We start from the raw sequence: 26473 nt of genomic DNA on the forward strand, positions 1-26473 counted from the left end.
CATGCACACAGAGAACTTTTGTTTCCTGCTGGAAAGCTATTTTTCAATGAAGAAAGAATCATGAGGCTTCTGAAATTTTTGTTATGACATTCAGAAATTGAATCTCTCATTTCTTTTCACGCTACCAAGCTCAACTCATTCATCACTGAACTCTTCTTCAATCCCTACTTGGCATAGTCAATGGAAACAAATGGTAGGCTGATAAACCAGGTAGAGTCACCCAGTCTAATTATAATCATACCTTGTGACCTTGGTGTTTTCCATACTCTTTGCAGACACAGCACATAAGTGGACTAGTCTGACAGCCTTCTTCCAAGCAAACAAACTCAATGGCGTGTACCTGATGCTGAGAGCACATGGTTTTCTCATGAGGTTTGTCAGCCAGAGGCACTCGTCTGTGCTTTGCTAATGTCTTTGTAGAATGAGTAACTTGAGAACACTCTGAGCACAAGTGAGTTGCACACACAGTGCAATATACAGACGCAACGTGAGCTTCATCTTCATCACAACGAATGATACTCTGATAAACAAAAAATTAATGTCTTCAAACTGAACCTCCATCATTACAACATGATAAATTTTAAAATATAAAAGCCCATAATCCTTCCTTTTTTCCCCCATAATCTTTTCTTAACTGACCAGGCTTTACATGTGAAAATATACTGGCAATTAATTAAAAAGGTCATTTACTACTCACCTAAGAAAGTATTCATTTTGTTTTCTGAGTTTTTTTTTTTTAATAGTTTATTTATCTGAGAGAGAGAGTGCCCTTGCACGTGCACACAATCAGGGAAGAGACAGAAAGAGAGGGAGAGAGAATCTTAAGCAGGTTTCACGCTATCGGTGCAGAGCACTATCCAGGGCTCAATCTCATGTACCTTGGGATCATGACCTGAGCCAAAATCAAGAGTCTGACACAAAACCAACTGAGTCACTCAGACACTCCAAAAGTATTCATTTCTGTAGGTAAGTGAGAAGCTATTTCCAAAACTTATTATCAATCCATGCTATGAATTTGGGGCCAAAAAGAGAACTATCCTCATAGATTTACAGTCAGTGTAAAGATATCCTCTACGAAATCCCCTCAGCTTATACGCAAGAAACTGAAAACTAGAGGCTAGAAATCTCTTTTTCAGAAATCTTTTAAGACTAAAAAAGAAAGTTAATAATAAATACATCCCCACTGCTTTAGTTTTCAATTTTATTAAAGATTTTATTTTGCAGTAATCTCTATACCCTATATGGCACTAGAACTTACCACAACCCTGACAACAACAGTGGCATGCTTCACCAAGTGAACCAGCCAGGCTCCCCCACCACTACTTTAAATACCACTTATCATGGTGCTGTAGCAGAAGAGAAGTGTGAAGGCTACTGTGAGAACCAGATGTGTGCATAAGAATCAGATGCAAAGCTTTTAAAAACACAGATGCTCAGGGGCGCCTGGGTGGCGCAGTCGGTTAAGCGTCCGACTTCAGCCAGGTCACGATCTCGCGGTCCGTGAGTTCGAGCCCCGCGTCAGGCTCTGGGCTGATGGCTCAGAGCCTGGAGCCTGTTTCCGATTCTGTGTCTCCCTCTCTCTCTGCCCCTCCCCCGTTCATGCTCTGTCTCTCTCTGTCCCAAAAATAAATAAACGTTTGAAAAAAAAAAATTAAAAAAAAAAAAAAAAAAAAAGAATGTTTTGAAAACTTATGATGAATATTAAAAGGCCTAATTGGAAAGGGAGCAATCTGGCATAAATTATTCCAGAAATAAAAATTAGAAAAAACACCAATGGTATCATTAATTATCATATTAAATTTTAAAATGAACCCAAAGTTCAACAAGTAAAATAAAAAATACATGTCTTCTATTTTTCAGACATGATTAATATTTACAAGGACAACATTAGATAATATTCTAATGTCTTTTGAAAGATAAAAGAGATAGCATGTGAAGGAACTGCAAAACTTTTAGGAAACAGTGCTCTAGTTTGAAATTCACTTCAGTGATTCACTTTATATAAAGAAATCACGATCTAATAGAAGAAAAGTAGAAATCAATCTGACATTTGTTTCCTTGATTCTAAACCTGTGGTTTTAAAGTTGACCACTGAAATCATTAACTGTTATTTACTACAACTATTCTTATATCTAGTACAGTATATGAGCTATGCATATAATTAAGTGTAAAAAATGTATTTTAACCTGTGTTAATGGGCAGCATCCTAATATTTACTGGATGACCAGTCTGTTGGATAGAGTATACTTACACATTTAAACTTTTCATGAAGATATTTATAGTATTAATTCCCTCAAGAGCTACTGCTATCTTTAAGGCATTTGGCCTCTACACTAAATGGCCTCTTTGATGGAGTTTCTCTTTCTTTCTTTGCACCATCCTGTTTATTGTTGATTCACTTTTGTATCCTCTGGTTTAATGTAGCTTCCACTTCTTTTTACTTTTCCATAACCTTCTAACTCTTGACTTTATCCTTGGATAGAACTGAATTATAATAAGGAGGTAAGTTTATACATAAAATATACTTTGGGTATAGTATTTTCAGTGAATTCAAGTTTAAGTTTTACTTTCTATTCAGTTGGGAATATTATTTCCTATAAAACTGTAACGTAATGAAAAGTTGTGTTTCTGGATTCCTATCTGCCGAAGCAAGTGAGGTAAGATTATACCTGTATTTTAAAATAAAAGAAAAAATTCATGCTCATAATAAATATTTTAATAAATTCAATCAATACCTCTCCAGATATCCCAATGGCTTCTTCTGCAACTCCATATTGGCCAATATGTCCATTCTGTAGTCGTTCCAAAAGCTCCAATAAAGCAAAATTTTTTTTCAATCCCCAAACACCTGAATCTCCTAAAACAAATATAAAAATAAAAACTAAATCTAATAAAATGGAATGTTAATCATTTCACCTCATACCTAACAGTAATTTAACATATATTTAATTATTAATATCATTAATAATGTCTAAATTTTCAAAATTCAAATTTTCCCTAATTTCTTTTTATTGCTAGAACTATTGTCTTGTTAAAAATTCTCTTTAAAAAAACAGAAACTCCTGGGGCACCTGGGTGACTCAGTCAACTAAGCATACCACTCGATTTCAGCTCAGGTCATTATCTCATGGTTTGTGAGATCCAGCCCCAAGTAGGGTTCTATGGCGATGGCAGAGAACTTGCTTAGGATTCTCTCCTTCCCTCTCCTCTGCTCTCCCCTATTCATGCTCTTTCTCTCAAAATAAATAAACATTAAAAGAAAACCTCAGCATTCTTTTTTTTTTTAAGTTTATTTATTTATTTTTAACAGAGACAGAGAGAGTGCAGGTGAGCAAGGACGGGAGGAGCAGAGAGAGACAGGGAGAGAATCCCAAGCAGGCTCTGTGCTGTCAGCTCAATCCCACAAAATGTGAGATCATGACCTGAGCTGAAATCAAGAGTGGGATGCTTAACTCTTGTTCAGTCACCCAGGCGCTCCAACTCTTCAGCATTCTCAGTAAAAACATAAAGTTCTACTATTTTTATTTATACTTTTTAAAAACTATTTTGTCACTGACTTTTACTACATATATTAAAACAAGTGCTTTAAAATACTTTTTACAGCAACCTCCAGTAAGAAATACATTTTCCCTTTCAACACAGGATAACCTACATACATGTATATATGTATATATATGTGTGTATGTACACATATGCATACTTACTTATATATATATTTACTTATAAATACTTAGATATATGTTTACTTATATGTATTTATATATGCATGGTTTTAAAAATATGTTCATATATAATATATACATCTGAAAGAAAAGTTTCACACACCAATATTCACCTTCAGGATGCAACACACATTTTTTTTCCATTTCTTCTTTAAAAAAGCATGTTCACAACCAATTAAATTGATTTCATAACTAAAAATTAGCTATGATTTGTGTTTGAAAACCACTGTGTGAAATATACACTTAGCTAAAATAACTGCTCTAAGTAAACTAGAACAAGAACAAGTGAAGATGATCCTTTTCCATACATCTCTTCTAACCTAGAACCCTACAGTAATCAATGACTATACAAACTCCTTTTCACACAAATAAACTAAACAATTTTCAATCTTAAATACAATATATTTTCCTACCTAGATCTGTTACTTGTCGATCAAAAGGGCAACGGATTGCTCTTCCATGAAGAGGCAGGCGGGTAAGACAGTCATGACAGACTGTGTGGCCACAAAGCAGAAGGCGAGGAACTTTGTCTCCTTGCAAAGAAAAGACATCTTCACAAACTCCACACTCCAGCACCTAATAATTGGCATGGGAACATGTGCTCTTTAAATGATCTTAAAAGCATACATACTTCAGGCCAAAAAAAAAACTTGATCGAACATATTAAATCAATCTTTCTAAGTCACTTTATTTCTCCATGAAAAAAATAGTCTAGATTGTAAAACCTTAAATCATCTTTTTATCATATCATCTGACAGACCCTACCAAAACTATATCATAGTGAAATCTCCTTGAAATGTCAAGTGTTAGGGACAAAAATAATGTAAATTAATATCATCTTTATCTTTTGAAAATTATGACTTGATTCATTATATCGGAATCTGTACACTATATAATTCTACCGAAGTTGCATTCTTAAGCAATTTCTCCGAAATTACCCCCGAAAAATCATCATTAATTTTAACAAAAATAACCTGAAATATGTACTAGGGTGACATTTAACCCTTGTAAATAATAAAGAACCTGTTCAGAAAAGACTGTAAGTAACTTTCAAGTATCTTCTAGTGTTTATATTATATAATGTAAAGACAAGAAATCAGCTAAGACTTAAATTTCAATTCCTTGTTCTCAATTAATAAATAATTCCCCTCGGTTAGAAAATATTTTGTCTATATAGTTCCAATTACAGGCACATGACTTGCCCAAGGCCATGCAGTCAAAGGAAAGGCAACAAAAATCAGCATATTGATTCCCAAGCACATGAGTGCTTTTAGAATTAAGTCAACAACCTATATTTTTATTAATGAAGTACTGTTAGTACTGTTACTTCCAAATATAGCTGAAATGTTTCAGAATTTTATTTTTTTTAATACCCACGTTGAACAATTATGCCACAAACTCTTATGTCTGTCATCCATGACCTACTACAATCTGTCCTCTGTCCTACTGCTTTATTGCAACCCCCTTCAGACTCTATTCTCAAACTATATGAAACAATTTGTAGTTCCTAGAACAGGATAAATTGTTTTTGCCTCTTTCTCTATGCTGATGCTGAGGAAATAGCTAAACAGACATTTTTCTTGTGGATCCTCTTTTTAACATTAGTAAACTAACAAATTTCTAAACAACTATATCTCTCAGCCTACCCACACAGGTCAGTCCAACTGAAATGAGCACACTATCCCTTGGGCCATCATGCACCATGGATAAGTGTTTAATCTTAACACCCCAGAGCACTTTAATTCCCTTATTGGCTTTCCAGCCTGTCTTTCCCTGTTAGACCAAAAAGCCCCCAGAAACAGGGCATTCCAAACAACCAACCACTGGTGTGCTTATATAAATAAAGTCTGACAAAATAAAAGTTTTTTAAAAGAGGGGAGGCACCTAGGTGACTCAGTAGATTAAACATCCAACTTTGGCTCAGGTCACCATTTCATGGTTCTTGAGGTCAAACCCTGCAGCAGGCTCTGCACTAACAGTGCAGGGACTCACTCACTCACACTCAGTCTCTCTCTCTCTCTGTTCCTCCCCCATTTGCACTTTCTCTCTCTCAAAATAAATAAACTTAAAAAAAAATTGTTTTAAACAGTTCAGCCCAACCACCATCCCCCAACAAGTAAATAATGCAAGACAAAAACCAGAAAATGCTTAGTGGAAATCACACTTATTAAAAATATTAGCTCTGTAATTAATTTGGACTTACTGCATGAAATACAAACATTTTTCACTGTAAATTCATAACTTCTAATTGGCTTGCATCCCAGTATGGTTCAAGACAGTCTTAAATGTAATACATAGTTCACAGAAAAAGACATGAAAACAACTCTTTAAATACATGAAAAGATGTCCAATCTCACTCAAAAAACTTTGAAATGCAATTAAACCTACGCCAATATACTGTTTGCAGTTTTCAGATTAGATCAAACAGGTCAATAACTCTTTGTTGTGCTGTGAAAGTGTGGGAAAGCAGGTATTCTTTTTTGTTTTTTTTTAAGAGAGTGCACCAGCAGGGGAGAGGAGCAGAGGGAGAGAGAAAGATAGGGGGAAAGGAGGGAGAGGGGCAGAGGGAGAGGGAGCGAGAGCGAGAGTGAGAGTGAGAGAGAGAGAGAATATCTCAAACAGGCTCCACACCCAACACAAAGCCCAACATGGGGCTGGATCCCATGATCCTGGGATCATGACCTGAGCCAAAATCAAGAGTCGGATGTTCAACCAACTGAGCCACCCAGGCACCCCTACATGGTTTACTAATTCTATTTCCAGGAATTTATCCTACAAATATATTACACATGTGTGAAGCAGCCTCTATGTTATTCCTTATAGCACCATTTGCATTTGCAAAAGATTGGAAACAAAGTAAATATGTACCAGTACAGACTAGAAAATATAGTATATTCATGTACTGCAAACTATGCAGTCTATGGAGAAAGAGGAAGTTTTCTATGTACACAAACAGAATGATTTCACACAAATAAAGCAAAGTGAAAAATGATACATAGAATACATAGCTTTTGCATTAAACTGAGGAGTGAAAGAGCATATATTTATATATATGTTTTTATACAGGCATACTAACTTTCTAGCAGGCTATAAAGGAAATTAATTACACTGGACTAGTGGTTCCCTATGAGGAAGGGAAATAGCTAGAAACAGTTACACATAAATTATGTTATATATACAAACTTAAATTTAACCTACGTTTTTAAAAAAGGCAGGAAAAAATTTTTATTTAAACATCCTCACTTAGGGGCGCCCAGGTGGCTCAGTCAGTTGAGCGTCCGACTTCCGCCCAGGTCATGATCTCACAGTTTGTGAGTTCGAGCCCCACATCAGGCTCTGTGCTGACAGCTCAGAGCCTGGAGCCTGCTTCAGATTCTGTGTCTTCCTCTCTCTCTGCCTCATCCCCACTCATGCTCTGTCTCTCTCTGTCTTAAAAATAAATAAAACATTAAAAAATTTTTTAAACATCCTCACTTAAATATCAAATTCAATCAAATACAGAAAAGATACAACACAATTAGATGTAAAACAAATGCAACATTTTTAATAGATGTTCTTGCTATTCTAACATAAACTTGTTTATGACCGTATACTTCAAAGAATCAAATTAAATTTTACTTAGTCCATTCATACCTTGTATCTGTGACCCCATAATTACAGAAGATAAAAAAAACTTAAGTTGCTACCACAGGTTTTTTCAAAAAGCACTAGCAACATACAACTGATTTATAAACCAAACATGGGTCCAAAAATAAAGTTATTAGATTATTTCACATCAACTCAGTTAACAATAGAGTAAGACATTCTTCCTTCAGTATTTATCATTAGGAAGTGTGGCTAAAAGCCCAAGAAATTAAATCCTAGATAAGAGAAAAGCTCTTAATTTTATAAACTTCACAAATATGCCAAGGAGAGCTACAAACTTATCACATGTAAATAAAACTTTAACAAACCAGACCATATTTTAAAAGTGCTAAGGAGACTCACTCTTCAAAAGAAACTTTCCTGATTCCTTTTTCCTTTTTGAATGTGAATTTCAGAATGTTAGATTTTTGTCTTTTTCTAGTGAAAAAACCATGTCACTCTCAGCTTGTTCTTTAAATAGGTCATTTTACGTATTAGCATCATATACTTCAACTTTCACCTTCCAATGAATAATTTCCGCTTTCATCTATGAAAATGACAATGAGTTTGTTTTTGTTTTTTAAATTTATGCCACCATACTCCCTACAAATTACAGCATAAGGATCTTGCCAAAAAAGACTATCCTACCGCACAGCTCAGGCACATTTTACATATAAAGACAAAAATGTGGGGCACCTGGGTGGCCCAGGCAGTTGCGTGCCTGACTTCAGGTTAGGTCATGATCTCAGTTTGTGAGTTCGAGCCTACCAGGCCTCGCTGTGCAGCCCGCTTCAGATCCTCTGTTTCCCTCTCTCTATGCCCCATCCCGCTCATGCTCTCTCAAAAAAAAGAATGAACGTTTAAAAAAAAAGATAAAGATGAACGAAGTGAAGCTCTAACATATTAAACTCTGTACTGTAATAAATTTGAATTATATCAGACTTTAGTATATTTTTGAGATTTTAAGGCAACTAAGGGTAACAAAGATAGATACAGCAATAATATCCATTCTAATTACAACTTACTGACTCAAGTTAATTCACAAAATTATCTTTAGGAATTCTCTACTTAGATAAAGCACAAATCAATAAATGCTCAACCATACAACATGCCTAACAGGGCTCCCTCTGTATCTCACATACGCCATGTACCTTCAGAATAACTTCACTGATATATAAAGGTCAGATGAATCAAAAGCCACCAACAATGATTGATAATATACTTGTAAGCAGAAATATATCATTTGTTGTCATCTAAACCCAACATTATGTGCCTATTATCCAAGATCTTAAAAGAACTTCAGATATTATCTGGTATAGTAGTTCTCAACTCTAGCTGCACATTAAAATCAATTCTGGAATTGTAAAAAAATATACTTATGTCAGGTTAATCAGAACTGGAGGAGGAAGTGTGCATAACTAGGGTATTTTTTTTCTTTTAAATCCTGTTATTCTAATATGTAACCAGTAATGAGAAATACCAATAACTGAGATTATAATAATCCTGAAAGTCTTCTACAAACGACTGAGATCAGTTCTCCCTTCCAAATCTTTCCATGACTATATAGTGAAGGGGAAACGTGAATCCCACGTATTTCAATTGATGTTTTAGCAAATGCATTTTGAAGCACTCAAGCATGGTAGAATTTCAAACCTCAAACCATAGGCAATTGGTATACCTTAACGTTATTGCCCAACCATGCTGCTGCTGAGAGACTTCTCAAGTGTTGAAAGACTGTACTACCAAGAGAGGAGGGGGCAGATCAACCACTAATACATGCCTAGAATTAGTGTGATGATGAAAACCAGACTTTAAAGGCAGTCAACCCTGGCTCACTGTGTTAACCCAAACCTGAGTTTCCTCACCTGCAAAACGGTAATTATCATATACTTCATAGGTAGATTATTAACGAGCTACAATACTTAACATAGTACCTAGCGATAATAATGGTTCAATTTAGTAAAAATAAGCTAATGCCTGTTGAACTTAACCAAAAGCAGAGGATCTAGGGAAAAGACCGGCCGAAGTCAGTCTCACAGGCCCATACGATCATCTTCACAAATATCCCCATCGGCGATGTCAAGTAAAGAACTGGTATTAACAGAAGACCAGGCAACTTCACGCCCGCAAAGAGAAAAGATCGCGGAGTGGGGAACAAGGCATGTAAAGCCGAGAGGGACGCAAAGGCCGCGCATCCTGCCCGAAGACGGCCGAGGCGCCGCCGCCAGAACTCAGGGATAAACCGAAGGGAGGCCGAAGGTGGAGAACGGAGCACGCAAAGTCCCTCACCTTCACCACGGCCGTACCCCGGCTGCCCTGACGGCCACTGTCTAGTCCCGCTCCAGGCTTGTTTACAACCAGGGTAGCCATCCTAGGAGGAGCGGTGCCGCAGAAGCAGCCGTCACCGCCTTCAACTAAGGGGCGGGGTAGGACCATCTACCCAGAGGCCTCGGCGCTCGCCGCTACCGCACAGGCGCAGTACGACGCCGGGCACGGCTGGGCTGACCTCAGAGCTCCTCCTCCTGTCAGTCCCTAGCTCTTGGGAAGCCGTTCCCTGTGTATGAACGCTTTGATGTTTTTATTGCTGTTATTTAGGATACTGAAGTATGGAAGGAATAAAATTAAAGAAAGAAAAAAGAAAGGATAAAACAAGAAGTAAAATTTTGGAGTGAAACTCCCGTTTTACAAACGATCGCTTCCTAATTGCAGAATAGACGTGAGGACTTCGGGAGACTACATCTCCCTGCATGCAGTGCGGTTTTTGTTTAAACTACAAATCCCAGGATGCCACACTAGGTTTTTTTGTTGTTGTTGTTTTTTTCCCCTCTACTCGGCCATGTAGTTATCTGTGGGGCTATGTACTGTCAGCGAGGAGTGGTTTCTGGAAGACGCTATGTGTGATTTGTAGCTGGAAAACAGAGAAGTATTTTATGTATAAATGGCTAAGAAATAAGAGATGGCTTTGGTGAAAAGAAGCCGTTGAGTCCCTAAAGGACGTCGTAAGAAGAGAATTTAAGGCACTACCAGCAGAAACTGTTGGGAGTGCATTCGATCTTCCTGAACGTACGCTTTACTGTTTTCTTCCGGGCTGCTTTGAACCTACCCAGCTGCCGTAGGCAGTGGGTCGAAAGTGCCGTTCAAAATGGAAGTGAATCCCCCCAAACAGGAGCACCTGCTGGCCCTGAAAGGTAAACTTTCACGAACCTGACTGCGTTTAGTCTGTTTTCTGTTCTCTCGCTAGTTCTCGAAGCCTTTGCCACCTAGGCCTGGTCCCGGGGATGTAGGCCTCGTCCTTCGTAAACACCATTAGTTCCTGCATTCTTGCTGTGTCCTTCGGCGCCGAGAGGAAGGAAGCAATTTTTCTTCTTTGCTTTTTAGGTTTGAGAGACTTATGTTGCATTCCTCTAGAATGTAATAGATACCCGATAAATCACTCGTTGTGTTATATGCTGCTTGCAGTAACCAGACCGGTTTTAGTCAGAGAAGCTAACGTCCCTAGAGCCCTGTGAGCCAAGATGATGTACAGTAGGCATCTCCGGTGATTTTTCCTTGTCTCTTGTGTCTTTGTGTAGCACTGACGAAGTTACCAGTCTTCAGTTTGATCAGCAAAATTAGTCTAGTTTTAGCAGTGCCAAGGGTTTTGAGACACATAGTACAACAACGTATAATTTAGATTTGCTATAACTTATTGCAGTTTACTTCAAAGTAGTGTGGATGTGGGAAAATTGATGTCAGCTTTCGTTTTCTGTACACAGCAGAAAATTTTTAGTAAGTTTGATGATTTAATTGTATTATTATTTAGGGAAAACGAACAGGGCAGAGTTTTCTGGAATTACTGTTTTCTGAAAACCTTTTATTTAAAATGCTTTCAGCTGTATTTCATCTGTTTTCTACTTCCCCAAACACACTTCTTATTTCTTGGATGCTCTACTGTGTGTTTTCCAATAACTTCTTGAACTGAGCTGAGAAGAGATTGGATAGACATTTGAATTCAGTTGAATTTCACTTACCTTCTTTTGGCATCCATTTTGACGAACCATTATCTTGTACACAGTTATGATGTAGGCATTAAACATTCCAGAAGCTCAGCAGTCTCATTTGTAACATAAAATCATATACTGATAGCTCGGTTTAATAAATCTGTCTCTGACTACAGAGCTGAAAAACAACAATATTAATATAGATATATGACCTGTAAGCTGAGCCTGAGCAAATGAGTTACACTGAGATGGGTTCTTTCTGGAGAAAAAGGAAAAGAAACTGTCATGTTCTTTCTTAATCCCATATCAAGTATGTAAATAGATATTAATATCTTTCAGAAATTTAAGAAACTTTCAAGATTTTAACAAGTCTAATTGTACTGATTGTTGGATGCCAAGTGTACCAACTTATATGATCATTTAAGTTCACTTTGTTATATATGTAAAAAAATGAGCTGTCACAACTTCATCATCCTCAGAGTACAACATTGAATATTTTCAAACAAAAATAATTCTCAGTGCAGTATCTTAAAGTGTGAAAGTGTAAAGAAAAGGAAAGAAAAAAATAAAAGCATTATTGTTTTAAAAATATGCTATGTTTAGGGGAACCTGGGTGGCTCAGTCAGTTAAGCTTCCGACTTTAGCTCAGGTCATGATCTCCAGGTCTCTGATTTCGAGCCCTGCGTCGGGCTCTGTGCTGACAGCTCTGAGCTGTCAGCACAAAGCCTGGAGCCTGCTTCAGATTCTGCATCTCCCTCTCTCTCTGCCCCTCCCCTGCTCACACTGTGTCTCTCTCACTCTTAAAAATGAATAAATGTTAAAAAAAAAATTAAGAATATGCTATGTTTAGGGGCGCTTGGGTGGCTCAGTCGTTTAAGTGACCAACTTCAGTTCAAGTCATGATCTCATGGTTCGAGTCCCACATGGGGCTCTGTGCTGACAACTCGGAGCCTGGAGCCTGCTTTGGATTCTTTGTCTCCCTCTCTCAACCCCTCCCCTGGTCACAATCTGTCTCACTCTCTCTCAAAAATAAACATAAAAAAAAAAAAAAAGAGTATGCTATGTCTAGATTCATGTTAAGAATTATGGGTGTTAAGGATCACAGTCATTTATGAATTTAAGTTGTCAAATCAGTGGACATTAACAGGCGAAAAGAATCATGATGAAATTAATTACTTCTGACTCTTCAAAATTGGTGATCAAATGAGTATTATGACATCATGACAGGAGTCCCCAACTATGGCCATTCTAGTAATGGAAGAACCCCTTCAAGGAGTTCTCTAATGATTTGGGGAGAACCTCTCATTTTTTTTCTACAGTAATTAGGATTTGAAAGAGCTTGCATTGTGGCTCATGCAACTTTGGAAGCCTAACTGTATGCTAGAACTTACTATCAGTGACCCAATTTGGGACAGCTTGAAGACTTCTTTGTTCTAAAAGGAAAAAAAAAATATTAAGGTCTAGCCTTCTTGTTCCTCCTCTGAATTGGAATTCAGAAGCCATGGTACTAATGTCTTGATAGTGTGAAAGTGCCCCGTTTATACTAAGGACCCTTTTTAACAAGACCAGTTCCCAGCCTGGTTAAAATGCAAAATTTATTTACATGTTATTGGTGCTTAGTATTGGGGATGAAAATCGTTAAGTAGTGTATCTATGTATTTGGTAGAATTCATATCATTTTAAAGTATAAAATCTATTTTTTTCAATGCATCAAAAATCACAATGATTTTCATTTTCCTCAATTAATGTCTCAAAGTTTTAAGTATTACTACATTTTTGTTCTCTTCAAATGAATAAAATATCCTAGGAATCACTAATTTACCCTTTGTTTCTGCTATAGTCTTAAGATTATTACCTAATATAGTAATGACAATACTTATAAATATTTACATGTTGATCTAAATGTGTTGACTACTAGCAGTTTGAGGCTTACCAGGCATTTAATCCAGATCCCTTATTTTGGTGAGACAGAGGGTTTCCAATTTTGTGGATTCCATTCACATTTACCAACAACACTTGGTAAAATATCATATTGGGATTGGTTTTTGTTTTTTCTTTTCTCCCTATTTGTGTGTAGGTTATCCCTACCATATCTTATTCTTTGCAATACTTCCGCTTTAGGTCCTGATTCCCTCTGATTTGGAAAGAAAGTCTTGTAATTATAAATTACATTCTAGCGCTGAGGAGCACATCTAAGAAATTTTCTCTTCATTAAGAGTGACTGGATTACTGCAGAATGACTACAGAAGTAATATTACATTATCGACCATATGAGAATGATCCCACACAACTGTCAAAAATTGCAGAGAAAGCACTTCAAGACTTTCCTACACGTCCACTATCAAGATTTATTCCTTGGTTTTCTCATGATGGGTCCAAACTTCCACTCAAACCTAAAAGATCACCACCTGTGATTTCTGAAGAGGCAGCTGAAGATGTGAAACTGTACTTAACCATTTCAGAACATGATGTTAAATCACACAGTTACGATTGCACAATAGATCTTTTGGAATTTCAACCTAATTTAAAAAAAGAAAAGCACTTAATCCAGTCACACACACTGAATGAACAGACTAATTCTGGAAATCTAGATAAGCAATCAGAAAAGGGAAGACAGCATAAGAAGAGGTTTTGGAGTGTTTCACTTCCCAACAGTAATTGCACTGAAAATATTTTTCCTTTGTCTAAAAAATTGCAAGATAGTTTAAAGGCACTGAATTTGCATTCACTTTATAGGGCAAGATGGACTATAGAGCACACTATTTGTAACAACCAAACTCTGGAAGACATTTGGGCAAAACTCAATCAAATTATCAGGCACAATGAACTTCCATCTTGTAATGCTACAATTCAGAGACACTTAGACCAAATATGGGTGTTCTGTGATATTATGTACTGTGAATATGTGGGAAATCTTCTTAAAGGTAGATTAGCTCTTACTGGGAAAATGAATTTATGTGTACGTAAATATGGTGTTATTTTTAGTATGTAATGAATTCCACTGATTGTGAAAGAGAAGAATATCCTGAATGAACTGTGATCTGAAATCAATAAATTTTTTATGAGTTTTTAAATTTTAGATGACTTAATTTTTTTATTTGACCCTTCAGTCATATAGCCTATTCATTCTTAATATTGTAAAAAATTGTGTGGTAATATGTATAGTTTGTTTCCTAGAAGTAAATGACTATCAGGTGAGTTCCTAGGCATGTCTGTTAACTCAAGAACAATGTATACAGAAAGGTGAATCTATGACAGCATTTGATAAAATACTAACAGCATTTACTCTAAGAAATGGTAGCAGTACCATAATTTTATTTTTCCCTGACAAGTTGTCTACCTTTAGATAAATGTTAACTCAAATTCAATGGAAAAAAGTGGACTATCATATGAATTTAACTTCTTTTGCCAACTTAGCAAATGACTAAAGACCGTTTTTCTTGAGAATTTCTAAGATGAGCTCCTGCATAATGAATAACTTTAATATAATGTGCTCAGAATGCCCAGCATTTCACTTCACAAACTTGAAATCATTCAGGGACTAGATAGGCAAGACTGTAGAATATGGTTAAGGACTCTGAACTGTAAGAAGATTCTAATTTAATTTTTTTAAGTTCTTTCCAAGCAAAATGTATATATACAAGTTGAACTTGGCCCAGTTCATTAGTTTGTAACCTCAATCCTATCTTTTTCATAATTTATTGAAAATTTCTAAAAGTTATTTATAAGATAATAGATGAAACCCGAATTTCATAAGTACATCAAGGGTCTGTGTGAGTTCCAATGAGGATGGCTCTATACATGACACTATTTGCTGTGTACAGTGAATATTTGACTTGGCACTGGGCTGAAAGTCACATACTCTTTTTGGCCTCCTCAATTTTTGACTAAGAACCTGATCTAACATTCAGAGTTGAATATAAGACTATCACTTAATTACCTTTTTTTTCCTTTAGCTGGTTTGTTTTGTTTTTTAAATTCCACCTAGGAGTTCCTCTGACAGTTTTTTTAACGTTTATTTATTTATGAGAGAGAGAGAGAGAGTGTGTGAGAACACAAGCAAGGGAGGGGCAGAAAGAGAGGGAGACACAGAATCCAAAGCAGGCTCCAGGCTCTGAGCTGTCAACGCAGAGCTTGAAGTGGGGCTCGAACCCACAACCATGAGATCATGACCTGAGCCAAAGTCAGATGTTTAACCAACTGAGCCACCCAGGCACTCCGTCTGCCAGTTTGTTTGTTTTTTAAGCCTTGCTTTTATTGGTATTTGCTCTTTTCCAGCCAACATTATGTGTAATTTTTGAGGTTCATTAATTTGTTATAAGACAGGAAATATTGCATTTTAAGTCTGTATTTGATAGGGGCATACTTTGGATCTTCCTTCAAATAATGAGATAGTTTTATATTACTAACAGGGCTTTCCCAGTTTGTGTTTAAGAATCTGCATTATAATGAACTGTGCTTTATAGTAGTTTTCTTTGAGTCCATAAAATGATAGTGTTTCTTACCCACTGCTATCCCCACCTCCACCCCTGCTGATTTTTACCCTCTTTGAAAATATGAAGAAAACATATTTTTAAAAGGTTTCTTTTTTTAAATTTTTATTTATTTTTGATAGGGAGAGCATGTGGGCAAGTTGGGGAGGGGCAGAGAAAGGGGCACAGAGATCTGGAGCGGGCTGTGTGCTGTCTGCAGACAGCCAGATACGGGGCTCGCTGTCAGGAGCTGTGAGATGATGACCTGAACCAAAGTCGGACACTTAACTCGCTGAGCCACTCAGGGGATCCTGAAGAAAATATATTTTTAATACCATTTTGGGAACTTTTTATTTTTAATAGAGGGTTGTTTTTTACCAACCCCCTTATTGTCTCATACCATAAAAATCATAGAATCAGCAAAAACTAGCCTCAATAAGACTTTGATACACAATGGAAATTTGAGCATATAATAAGCAAATAAGTTGGCTACATGTTTGGGTGAACTCAAAGACACTTTCTATAAGTTTTTTTTTTTTTTTTCTCTTTAATGTTTATTTTTGAGAGAGAGACAGAATTGGAAGCAGCTCCAGGCTCTGAGGTGTCAGCACAAAGCCTGATGCGGGGCTTGAACTCACGGACCGAGAGATCATGCCTTGAGCCAAAGTTGGACGCTTAAATGACTGAGCCACCCAGAAGCCCCTATAATTTTTAATTTAAATTCCAATTAGTTACCATACATGTAATATTAGTTTCAGGTGTACGAAAGAGTGGTTCAATACTTCCATACAATACCTAGTGCTCAATACAATAGGTGCATTCCTTCATCCTTTTCATGTATTTAACCCATGCTCCCACCCACCTCCTCTCTAGTAACCATTAATTTGTTCTCTGTACAGGTCTGTTTCGTGGTTTGTCTCTTTTTTTTCCTTTTGTTTGTTTGTTTTGTTTTTTAAATTCCACTTATGAGTGAAATCATGTGTTTTCAAGGACACTTTTAAAAAAGTGTTTCAAGATTTGAGAGTGTATTTTGTCTTAAGATTTAGCTTCTTCTGAAATGAAAAAAAAAAATGGGGAATAAAGACCACTTGGTGTTAAAAGTGAGCTGAGAGGGTAGCCTGGGTGGCTTAGTTGGTTAAGTGTTTGACTTCAGCTCAGGTCATGATCTCATGCTTGTGGGTTTGAGCCAACAGTCGGGCTCTGTGCTGATGGTATGGAGCCTGTTTGGGATTCTCTCTTCCCCTCTCTCTGTCCTTCCTCCAGTTGTGCTTTCTCTCTCAAAATAAATAAATGAATAAATGTAAAAAGTGAGCTTAGAGTGTTAGATATTTAGATTGTGAAAAACTGTATATATCATTTTTACAGCCCTTTTATATCCCCTTCAGGTTGTGCATAATTTAAATCTGCTTTCCTAATTAAAAATGAACTGAAGAGCTTTCCCCATGAGATCAGGAACACGACAGGGATATCCACTGTCACCCTTGTTGATTAACATAGTGTTGGAAATCCTAGCATCAGCAGACAGCAAAATGAAGTAAAAGGCATCCAAATTGGCAAAGAAGAAGTCAAACTTATACTTTTTGCAGATGACATGATACTCTACATGGAAAACCCAAAAGACCCCACCAAAAAGCCACTAGAACTGATACATGAATTCAGCAAAGTTGCAGGTTACAAAATCAATGTACAGAAAATTGGTTGCATTTCTATACACCAATAATAAAGCAACAGAAAGAGAAATCAAGAAATCGATCCCATTTGCAATTGCACAAAGAACCATAGAATACCTAGGAATAAACCTAACCAAAGATGTTAAAGATCTGTATGCTGAAAACTATAGAAAACTTATGAAAGAAATTGAAGAAGACATAAAGAAATGGAAAAACTTTTCCATTGAATTGGAAGAACAAATATTGTTAAAATGTCAGTTAGTACCCAAAGCAATCTACAGTGCAGTCCCAATCAAAATTGTACCAGCATTCTTCTCAGACCTAGAACAGACAATCCTAAAATTTGTATGGAACCACAAAAGACCCTAAATAGCCAAAAAATGAAGTAGAAAGTTAGAAACAGCTACCCGAACACTTCCCATGCCAGGTCAGTGATCTTTACCTGTTAAATATTCTGCTTGATATATAGTCCTGTTTTGAATTCCCATAAGATGTTTCTGGTAAGGCCTTACATTCTGGGTTTATGACCCTAAGCTTATAATTAATCATACAGAGAATTATTTTTTAATGTTTATTTATGTTGAGAGAGCGAGAAATCAGGATAGGGGCAGAGAGAGAGAGAGAGAGAAAGAATCCCAAGCAGGCTCTGTGCAGCACAGAGCCTGATGTGGAGCTCTGTCTCATAAACCCTGAGATTTTGACCTAAACCAAAACCAACAGTCCTCTAATCAACTGAGCCACCCAATGCCCCCAGATAATTATTTTTGAATCAAGTGAATTTACCTGAGCTCAAATCTAATTCTGCCACCTGATATGTAGTCTTTTTTAAAAATTTATAAACATATATATGTGTGTGTATGTGTATATATATGTGTGTACATGTATATATATGTGTGTGTATATATATATATGTATATATACAAATATATATGTATATATATATATGTATACATATATATATTTTGAGAGCACATGAGGAAGAGGGAGAGGGAGAATCTTAAGCAGGTTCCAGCCCAGGGTAGAGCCTGATGCAGGACTCCATCTCAGGACCTTGAGCGGAAATCAAATGTTCAATGCTTAACTGAGGCACCCAGGTGCCCCTATATAATCTTTTATAGGCAAATTATCCTCTGGAAGCATTATTCTTATGTATAAAAGGTGGACAGTGGTACCAAATTTGTAGTCCTGAGACTTGAATGTGTGATATTTAGCACAGTCTAGCACTAGTAAATGCTCATTAAATATTAGCTCTGCAAGTGATTTCAGAAATTTTAAGGTTAACATCTGTTGCCTATATCAGCAGCTATCTATGTATATTATGATTTTACTTTATTTTATTTTATTTTATATTATTTTATTTATTTATTTTTTTTAATGTTTATTGATTTTTGAGACAGAGAGAGACAGGGCATGAACAGGGGAGGGTCAGAGAGAGAGGGAGACACAGAATATGAAACAGGCTCCAGGCTCTGAGCTGTCAGCACAGAGCCTGATGCGGGGCTCGAACCCACGAACTGCGAGATCATGACCTGAGCCAAAGTCGGACGCCTAACCGACTGAGCCACCCAGGCGCCCCACTTTATTTTATTTTTAATTTTATTTTGTTTTTACTTTACTTAAGTAAGCTCTACACCCAGCATTGGGCTTGAACTTAGAACCCTGAGACCGAGAGCTACATGTTCTACCAATTGAGCCAGCCAGGCACCTCTCAAAAGCCATCTATTTAATACAACGTTGTTTAGTGCCCTTGGTTCATGAAACTTACATCTTCAAAATACCATTTACTTGAGGATTTGGATGAGTTACTAATTCTTTCATTTGGCAAAGATCTATTGAATATACTAGGTGCCAGAACCTATGTCAAGCAACAAAGCCACAAAACTAAACATAATACATAAGAGCCTAAACCTCATGGACTTTGGATCATAGTGTTGTAAATAAGTACATATATCAGTCCATGATGAATACAAGGAGCTATGAAAGAAGTAGGTGAGCTGTTATTTCTTTTTTGAAAAGATGATGTTTAAGCTGAGACCAAGATGAGAAAGGTGTTAAATTTAATATGAATGATATAACTAATTAGTAGTTAGGTGATACATGTTTACATATGCTAATGAATACCACTTATACTGTGAATAACCATTTAGGTCAATAGTCTAAAGTTTTGGGGGTTTGATTTGAATGAACATTTTTTTTTAGAGTTTGTTTATTTTGAAAGAGAGAGAGAGACAGAGAGAGAGCATGAGCAGGGGAGGGGCAGAGAAGGAAAGAGAAAATCTCAAGCAGGCTCTGCACTGTCAATGCAGAGCCTGACAGGGGGCTTGAACCCACAAACCATGAGATAGATCATGACCAGAGCCAAAACTAAGAGTTGGACACTTAACCGAGTCACTTAGGTACCCCTGCATTTTCTGAAATATTTTACAAGTTTGTATGATTTTTAATGTTATATTTTGGTCTTTATTTTGATGTGATCAAATGTCAGTCATTAGAAATAATTGAAAAAGATTTTCAGTAGTTAACATGTTTCAATAGTTTCAATAGTTAGGATGTCCTATCCACACTAAACTAAATTACATAAATTTTCCCTTTTTGTGCTTAATTTTTGCCTGTTAACTATTTGATATGTAGGCATTTTACTTGATATTTGAAATGAATTTGTATATTAATTTTTTAAATTTTTTCTAGATAGCTAAACAGTTCTAGCAGTTTATAATGTTGATTTCTTTGGCTGCATCCTAATCTTTTTTTTTAAACTAATATATCTGTATAGTCTTACATTAATAAACCAATTAATTGATTTTAGACTTAAATGTTTTAATATATGGTAAATCCAGTTCTTCCTCATTTTTTCCCATTAATTTCCTTAGCTTATTTTTACTTGTTTTTCTAAACTTAGACAAATTCTTTTATGTCCCAAGAACAAATCTTAGTTTTAATTGGAATTTTAAAGAGCTATAGGTTAAGTGATACCTTTGTAATTTCTGTATAGAAAAATATTACTTACAGGTCCACTTATTGAACTTCCAGTGGCCAGTGATTAGAACTGAGAGAGAAAGCTCACAAAGATTCTTTTGGTGTAAAATTACGGTTTGATGTTCAAAATGGTGCATCAAAACTTTTTTCTCCGTAAGGCTGATATTTTGTTCACAGTGAAGTCACTCAGGATATTTTTTAAAGTCTTGTTCTCATATACCTTAAGCTTTAAAATTCCTTTCTTTTCCACTTTTTCTATTATGTGGTATATTACATTTACAGTTTTATAATGAGGTTGTAAATAAATCATGTAAGATTTTTTGTTATAAATTACTATTTTAGTAATATTTAATAATAGTTTAGTGTTATTTGGGGAAGTACATAATATTTAGGAAGCTTTTAGGTTATATTTGATGTTAGTATAGAATTGAAATATACTCTCAACTTGGGAATACTGGCCCAAAGCAATATTAATATTTTTCTTTCTTCTTTTTTTTTTTAATTCACAGTGATGCGGTTAACTAAACCTACTTTATTCACCAATATTCCAGTAACATGTGAAGAAAAGGACTTACCTGGTATGCTTTGTTCTGTTTGCACCTAGGGAAAAGTTGCAGCCTGGACTGCCTGTATTACCTAGCAATAAGCATAGTCTTGCCAGTCTCATGCTCTTTGCTGCATTCTTTATTGTCTGGTTTTATATGATGTGAGTGGTGGCTTTCTAAGTGGTAGGTCTCACTCATAATTTCTTAGCCAAGAGACTGTTGCTATCCTATGGCAACAAGAGGAGTATATTCATAGTCATGATATTAAAATTTTATTTATCCTCAAATGTTCCATCAACATGTGTATTAGCATTCCCTTTATTTAAAATTATTGGAGTTATCTATATTTTATATTTCATGACCTTCATTTTCCTTTGTTTCTGAAGTGTTCATTCTCTGTGAAAGTAGAATTTTTTGGCACACATTTGTTGTAGTGAAGGTTACAAACTAAATTTTTTTTAATTAAATATTTCTCCCAGCTATTTCTTTAATGGAAGTAAAACTCACAACATAGATGTTAGAATTTTCTGTTTTTCTCTTTCTATAGGAGATCTCTTTAACCAACTCATGAGAGATGATCCTTCAACTGTAAATGGTGCAGAAATTTTAATGTTGGGAGAAATGTTGACTTTACCACAGAATTTTGGGTAAGAATGATAACATTGACATAAAGCATGCAACGGTACTTCAAAGCCATTACAAATTATGTTTTCATAAAATAACTATGGAATGGAAAAATACTCCTGTACATTTAAGTGGTGTAAAAAAAAAAAAAAGTTTTACCAAAATTATACTATATGATTCGGGGCAGTTTTTATTTAAAAAAAAAGAAAGAAAGAAAAGAAACCTACCAAAATATGAATAGGGGTTTCTAGGATGATAAAATTTTAACTTTCTTCTTTAGATCTTACTGTATTTTTTAATGACCATGTATTCCTTTTATTTTAACTGACTTAATCTAAATGTCTTTCAGAAGCAACTTTTTGTTCACTTACACAGCTCTTTCCCAGCATAAGTTATCAGACTTATCTTTTTATTAGGAACTCTCAATTTTTATTCCTTCTTACTGCTAGCTCTTCTCTTATTCTAGTTTATTAATGAGGTAGAAGCTTCTGGTTTCACTGTGTTTACAACTGAGAGTGTTTAAGACCACATGGAATTTTTCAGGTTTTTAAAAAAAGGTTTACAGAATGTGACTAGTGTCTTGAAAGCTTGGAAATATATTCATATAAAAAATTCATGTAAAATATTTTTGTATTTTTTTGTAATACATATTTATAAACATGTATTTTTATAAAATATACTTCAATAAAAGCATAAGGTAAATCCAATAATCATTATTTGTATTAGAACAACTTAGAAAAATAAAACAAATTGGTAAAAAATACTGACACTAATTACTTGGGTCTCCTCTAGAGTCAGGGAATAAGTTATTTCAAAAATTGTCTTTTTCTAGCCTCTTAAGTAATTAGTCAAAAGACCTTTAACATGGATCTGATTTTAGTGGCTTATATCTGAGGAAACTGGCTGTGCAGTAGTTGAGGGCTAGATATATATCATGTTTTATAGAATAAGTCAGTATTTTGAATTGTACTGGGTAATGAATGAGCTGATCTCTATCCTTTAGTAAATTCTTCTCCATTTAAAGTTCTCAGTGGTGTTCAAGTAGAATATTTGTGTTAAAACTCGAATGCATTTCTGCCTAAAAGTTTATTTTATTTCACAGGAATATATTTTTGGGAGAGACCTTTTCCAGTTATATCAGCGTTCATAATGATAGCAATCAAGTTGTTAAAGATATATTAGTAAAAGTAAGTGGCATTCTTGTTTGGGATATATATTTTTTTTAGCTTGTTAATTTCTATTCTTATGTTTCTGAAACTTCATTAAAATGCATTTGATACTGGACTTCTTAATTGTCATTAACAACAAGCATTAACTGAACTCCTAAAGCTTTAAGATACTATGCTAAGCACAGAATCATTTTTCCTTGTCCTCCAAGGTTTAATAGCTTGGGTGAGAAAATGTACCAGTCACGGATTTAAATTTTTGTTAATAATTTGTAATAAACATAATAAAATTTGAAAGAGGAGGACAGATCACAGAGGATTGCATCAATCACAAAGGCCTATTGGAAGAGAAGGAACACAACAGGATTTTTAAAGAATGGTGGGATTTAGAGAAAAAGAGGGACATGATAATGAGGAGCAGAGGCATAGGAATCCATAATGTGTTCTTGTAGCAGTGAACAGAATTCACTTGATAGAAGTAGGTAAGGTTAGGGGGGCCTGGGTGGCTCAGTCAGTTAAGCGTCCAACTTTGGCTCAGGTCATGTTCTCACCGTTGGTTAGTTCGAGTCCCACATCGGGCTCTCTGCTATCAGTGCTGAGCCTGCTTCCAATCCTCTGTCCTCCTCTCTCTGTGTCCCTTACCTGCTCACTCTCTCTTTCTCACAAATAAACAACAAAAAAAAAAAAAAAAAAAAAAAAAGAAGAAGAAGAAGAAGAAATAGGTAAAGTTATAGAGATGTGTAGTAGCCATAAAGTGGAGTATCTTGAAAGGTTATAGCTGAAGGTTTTAGCCTTTTTTTTCTTTTTTAAATTTAAGACAGTGGGCAGTCAGCAAAGGTATTCACACTGTGTTGGAAGATTGATATGAAAGCATTATATGGGATAGTTTATAGCAAATACACCAGTTAGAAGATTGTTACATTAGTTTAGAGATCAAGGGATAGGTGAGGCACCTGAGTGGCTCAGTTGGTTAAGCTTCTGACTTCGGCTCAGGCCATGATCTCATGGTTCACTGGTTCGAGCCATGCATCAGGCTCTGTGCTAACAGCCCAGAGCCTGGAGCCTGCTTCAGATTCTGTGTCTCCCTCTCTATCTGTCCCTCCCCCATTCATGCTCTGTCAGAAATAAATAAAACACTAAAAAAAATTTTTTTAATAAAAAAGAAGTCAAGAGGTAGACTATGCTAACTCAAACAATCTGAAATTTATTCAGAAAGAGAAAGGACATAAAGTAAAAATTTACTGTAGGTCAGAGAGAAGGCACCAAAGCTGTCTTCACATGGTGAGTTTAGATTACTAGAGCATTGCCAAAAGGGAAGTCCCATGAAAATGAGCTTGAAATGACTCCTGTGTGGTTCAGTCGGTTGAGCGTTTGACTTTAGCTGAGGTCATGATCTCCAGGGTTTGTGAGTTTGAGTCCCATATCGGGCTCCCTGCTGTCAGCACAGAGACCTTTGGATCCTCTATCCCCCTCTCTTTCTGCTCCTCCCCCACTGACGCTCTCTCTTTCAAAAATAAACATTAAAAAATATTAGCTTGAAAATATCAGCAAGTATTAGAATTGAAAAGGTCCTCGGAGAGCCAATAATGCCAAATTTCATATATTACCCAACTTCCAGAAACCGGATGCAAAATGTATGTTTGTTATACTATGAATGGAGTTTCTGCCTTTTATTAGGTCGGGTTGGCAGACTATATAGCATATTGGCCAAATTTGGTCTCTTGCCTGTTGTTATAGGGCCTTTGTACTAGGAATGGTTTCTTCATTCTCAAATGATTGAAAAGAAACAATCTTACTTTGTTAGGTGAAAATTATATGAAATTCAAATGTCAGTCTCCATGAATAAAATTTTATTGGCACCCAGCCACAGTCATTCATTTATGTGTCATCTGTGGCACATTTCAAGCTACAACTGGGGAGTTCTAAAGTCTAAAGTATTTGGTATCTGAGCTTTAAAGAAAAAGTTTGCCAGCTTCTACATTTATTATGAAAAGGTCTGACTCTGAGAACTTTGAGAACATACACTTTTTTCCTGGCATTTCAGTAAAGGATGAATTTATTTTCATAAGGTGAGTGAATCAGCAAATGCATATGATTTAAGTTAATATTGAAAAGAACAAGCAATATAATAGCATACTTACTGTAAAATATGTATTTATATTTCTGTTGGCTTTATTCAATTTTAATTTCCATAAAGATAGGGGTGTTTAATAATAATAGTAGCTAATGTTTATTGAACAGTGCAGTGCCCACCCAAGAGTTATCTTAGTTTCTCAGGTAAGACATTAAGATTCACGATATGCACAGAAGCCATTTTTGACTTAAAAATAACTTAAGAGGATATAGGTCAGGAAGCACAGCATAATATTCACCTATATTTTCATTTTTATGTTGTCTATCAAATTTTAGGTGTCGATATTTTGGTTGCTTAATGAAAGATTTAGATAATTTTCCTTCATTTTCACTGCCTTGGAGCAATATATTTGGAGCATTTAGACTATCTGGTTTTTGTAGGGTGTATAGAATTCTGTGAAATCTTATGGACTTGTGTGTCTTATAGGGGAAGTTTCTTGATAGCATTTGCACTTTCATTCCTGTGATCAGTTTGTTTAAGCTTTTTATGTCTAATGTTATATAACAGTTTGTGAGACTGTTTCATTCTAGGAAATGATTCACTTGAGGTAGATTTTCAAATTTATTTGCATACAGGTCTGCAAAGTAGTCTCTTAAAAATTTCTTCTTTTTTGGTGTTACTTTCCCCTGGTTATTCCTTATTTTATATAATTTTGCTTCCTTTATTTTTTCCTCTTGATTAAACTAGCTCATGGTTCATATATTTTAATTTTTTTTCAAAAAAGGAATTTTTGTTATTTATATTTAATGTTTTCTCTCTACCTCATTGATTTCTGCTTTTAATGAGCTCTGTTCTTGTGCTTCTGATTATTTACCTTGTTCTTTTCTAGCTTTTCATCTAGGGATTTAATTTTTAAGTTTTTATTCTTTTATTTCTGTTGATAAAAGTGAATTTTCTTCTGATTGACTGCTTGAAATATATCCTGCAGATTCTGATATGTAGCGTTTTCATTATGACTATTTTTAAAGAATTCTGTCATTTTATTTGTATTTCCTCTTTTACCCAAGAGTTGTTTAATAGATTTTTCAGATATTAAACTGTTGTTTAATAGGCTTTTTTGTTCTCTAATGCTAATGATCTATAGTTTAATTGCATCATAATCAGTTTTGTTATTGTTTTATTCCAGTAGAACTTGTTAATGTTTTCTTTGTGACCTAATATTAATTTTTAATGAATATCGTATATGTATTTGAGAAGAAGGTGTATTTTCTATTAGCCATGGTAATGTTAGATATGTACTGTTGGTGTTGTTAGGTCTCCTGTACCTTTACTTCCCTTTTTTTTTTTTTTTTTTTTTTTTTGGTCAGCTTGATCTTATACTGAAAGTGACATGTTAATCTCATATTGTTAATGTGTTTCTATTTATATCTTTTATACTTTTTACTTTATAAAGGCAATGCTGTTTGGTTCATAGATATTTATACTTATTCTTCATTTTGAATTGCGGCTTATAGCACTAAAAGTTTCCTCCTTTGCCATGCTTTTTGGCTTGTATCTTAGTTGTGGTGTCTATATCCCTATCCCTGTTTTGTTACTATTTCCATTTGCCTGAAGTGCTTT

The 26473-nt window shown here is 35.5% G+C and overlaps 3 protein-coding genes across 10 annotated transcripts in view; 2 read left to right on the forward strand and 1 right to left on the reverse strand.

Annotated features, from left to right (window-relative positions):
- Window positions 1-9772, reverse strand: part of TRIM23 (tripartite motif containing 23) — a 42766-nt gene extending 32994 nt beyond the window's left edge. For 2 of the 5 annotated variants that reach the window (XM_030322060.1, XM_030322042.2), the window contains exons 1-4: window positions 9636-9772; window positions 4136-4298; window positions 2736-2857; window positions 242-520 (exon numbers count right to left, since the gene is read on the reverse strand). In XM_030322060.1, coding sequence (XP_030177920.1) covers window positions 242-520; window positions 2736-2857; window positions 4136-4298; window positions 9636-9716 — 645 coding nt within the window. In that variant the 5' untranslated portion in view covers window positions 9717-9772. The remainder of the gene's footprint in view (window positions 1-241; window positions 521-2735; window positions 2858-4135; window positions 4299-9635) is intronic. The other 3 variants (XM_030322034.1, XM_030322029.1, XM_030322051.1) reach the window with 3 other exon arrangements.
- Window positions 9773-10155: 383 nt separating this feature from the next.
- TRAPPC13 (trafficking protein particle complex 13) overlaps window positions 10156-26473 on the forward strand; it is a 39425-nt gene continuing 23107 nt past the window's right edge. For 2 of the 4 annotated variants that reach the window (XM_030322070.1, XM_030322079.1), the window contains exons 1-4: window positions 10451-10534; window positions 20954-21022; window positions 21537-21636; window positions 22716-22800. In XM_030322070.1, coding sequence (XP_030177930.1) covers window positions 10489-10534; window positions 20954-21022; window positions 21537-21636; window positions 22716-22800 — 300 coding nt within the window. In that variant the 5' untranslated portion in view covers window positions 10451-10488. Of the gene's footprint in view, window positions 10535-20953; window positions 21023-21536; window positions 21637-22715; window positions 22801-26473 lie in introns of all 4 variants that reach the window. The other 2 variants (XM_030322086.2, XM_030322092.2) reach the window with 2 other exon arrangements.
- On the forward strand, window positions 10447-14405 carry SHLD3 (shieldin complex subunit 3). Its single transcript, XM_030322104.1, has 2 exons — window positions 10447-10534; window positions 13448-14405. Exon 2 carries the CDS (start codon window positions 13563-13565, stop codon window positions 14316-14318), a length of 756 nt encoding a protein of 251 aa, XP_030177964.1. The 5' UTR covers window positions 10447-10534; window positions 13448-13562; the 3' UTR covers window positions 14319-14405.

Source organism: Lynx canadensis, chromosome A1 (genome assembly GCF_007474595.2).
Source record: "Lynx canadensis isolate LIC74 chromosome A1, mLynCan4.pri.v2, whole genome shotgun sequence".
Lineage (NCBI taxonomy): Eukaryota > Metazoa > Chordata > Mammalia > Carnivora > Felidae > Lynx > Lynx canadensis.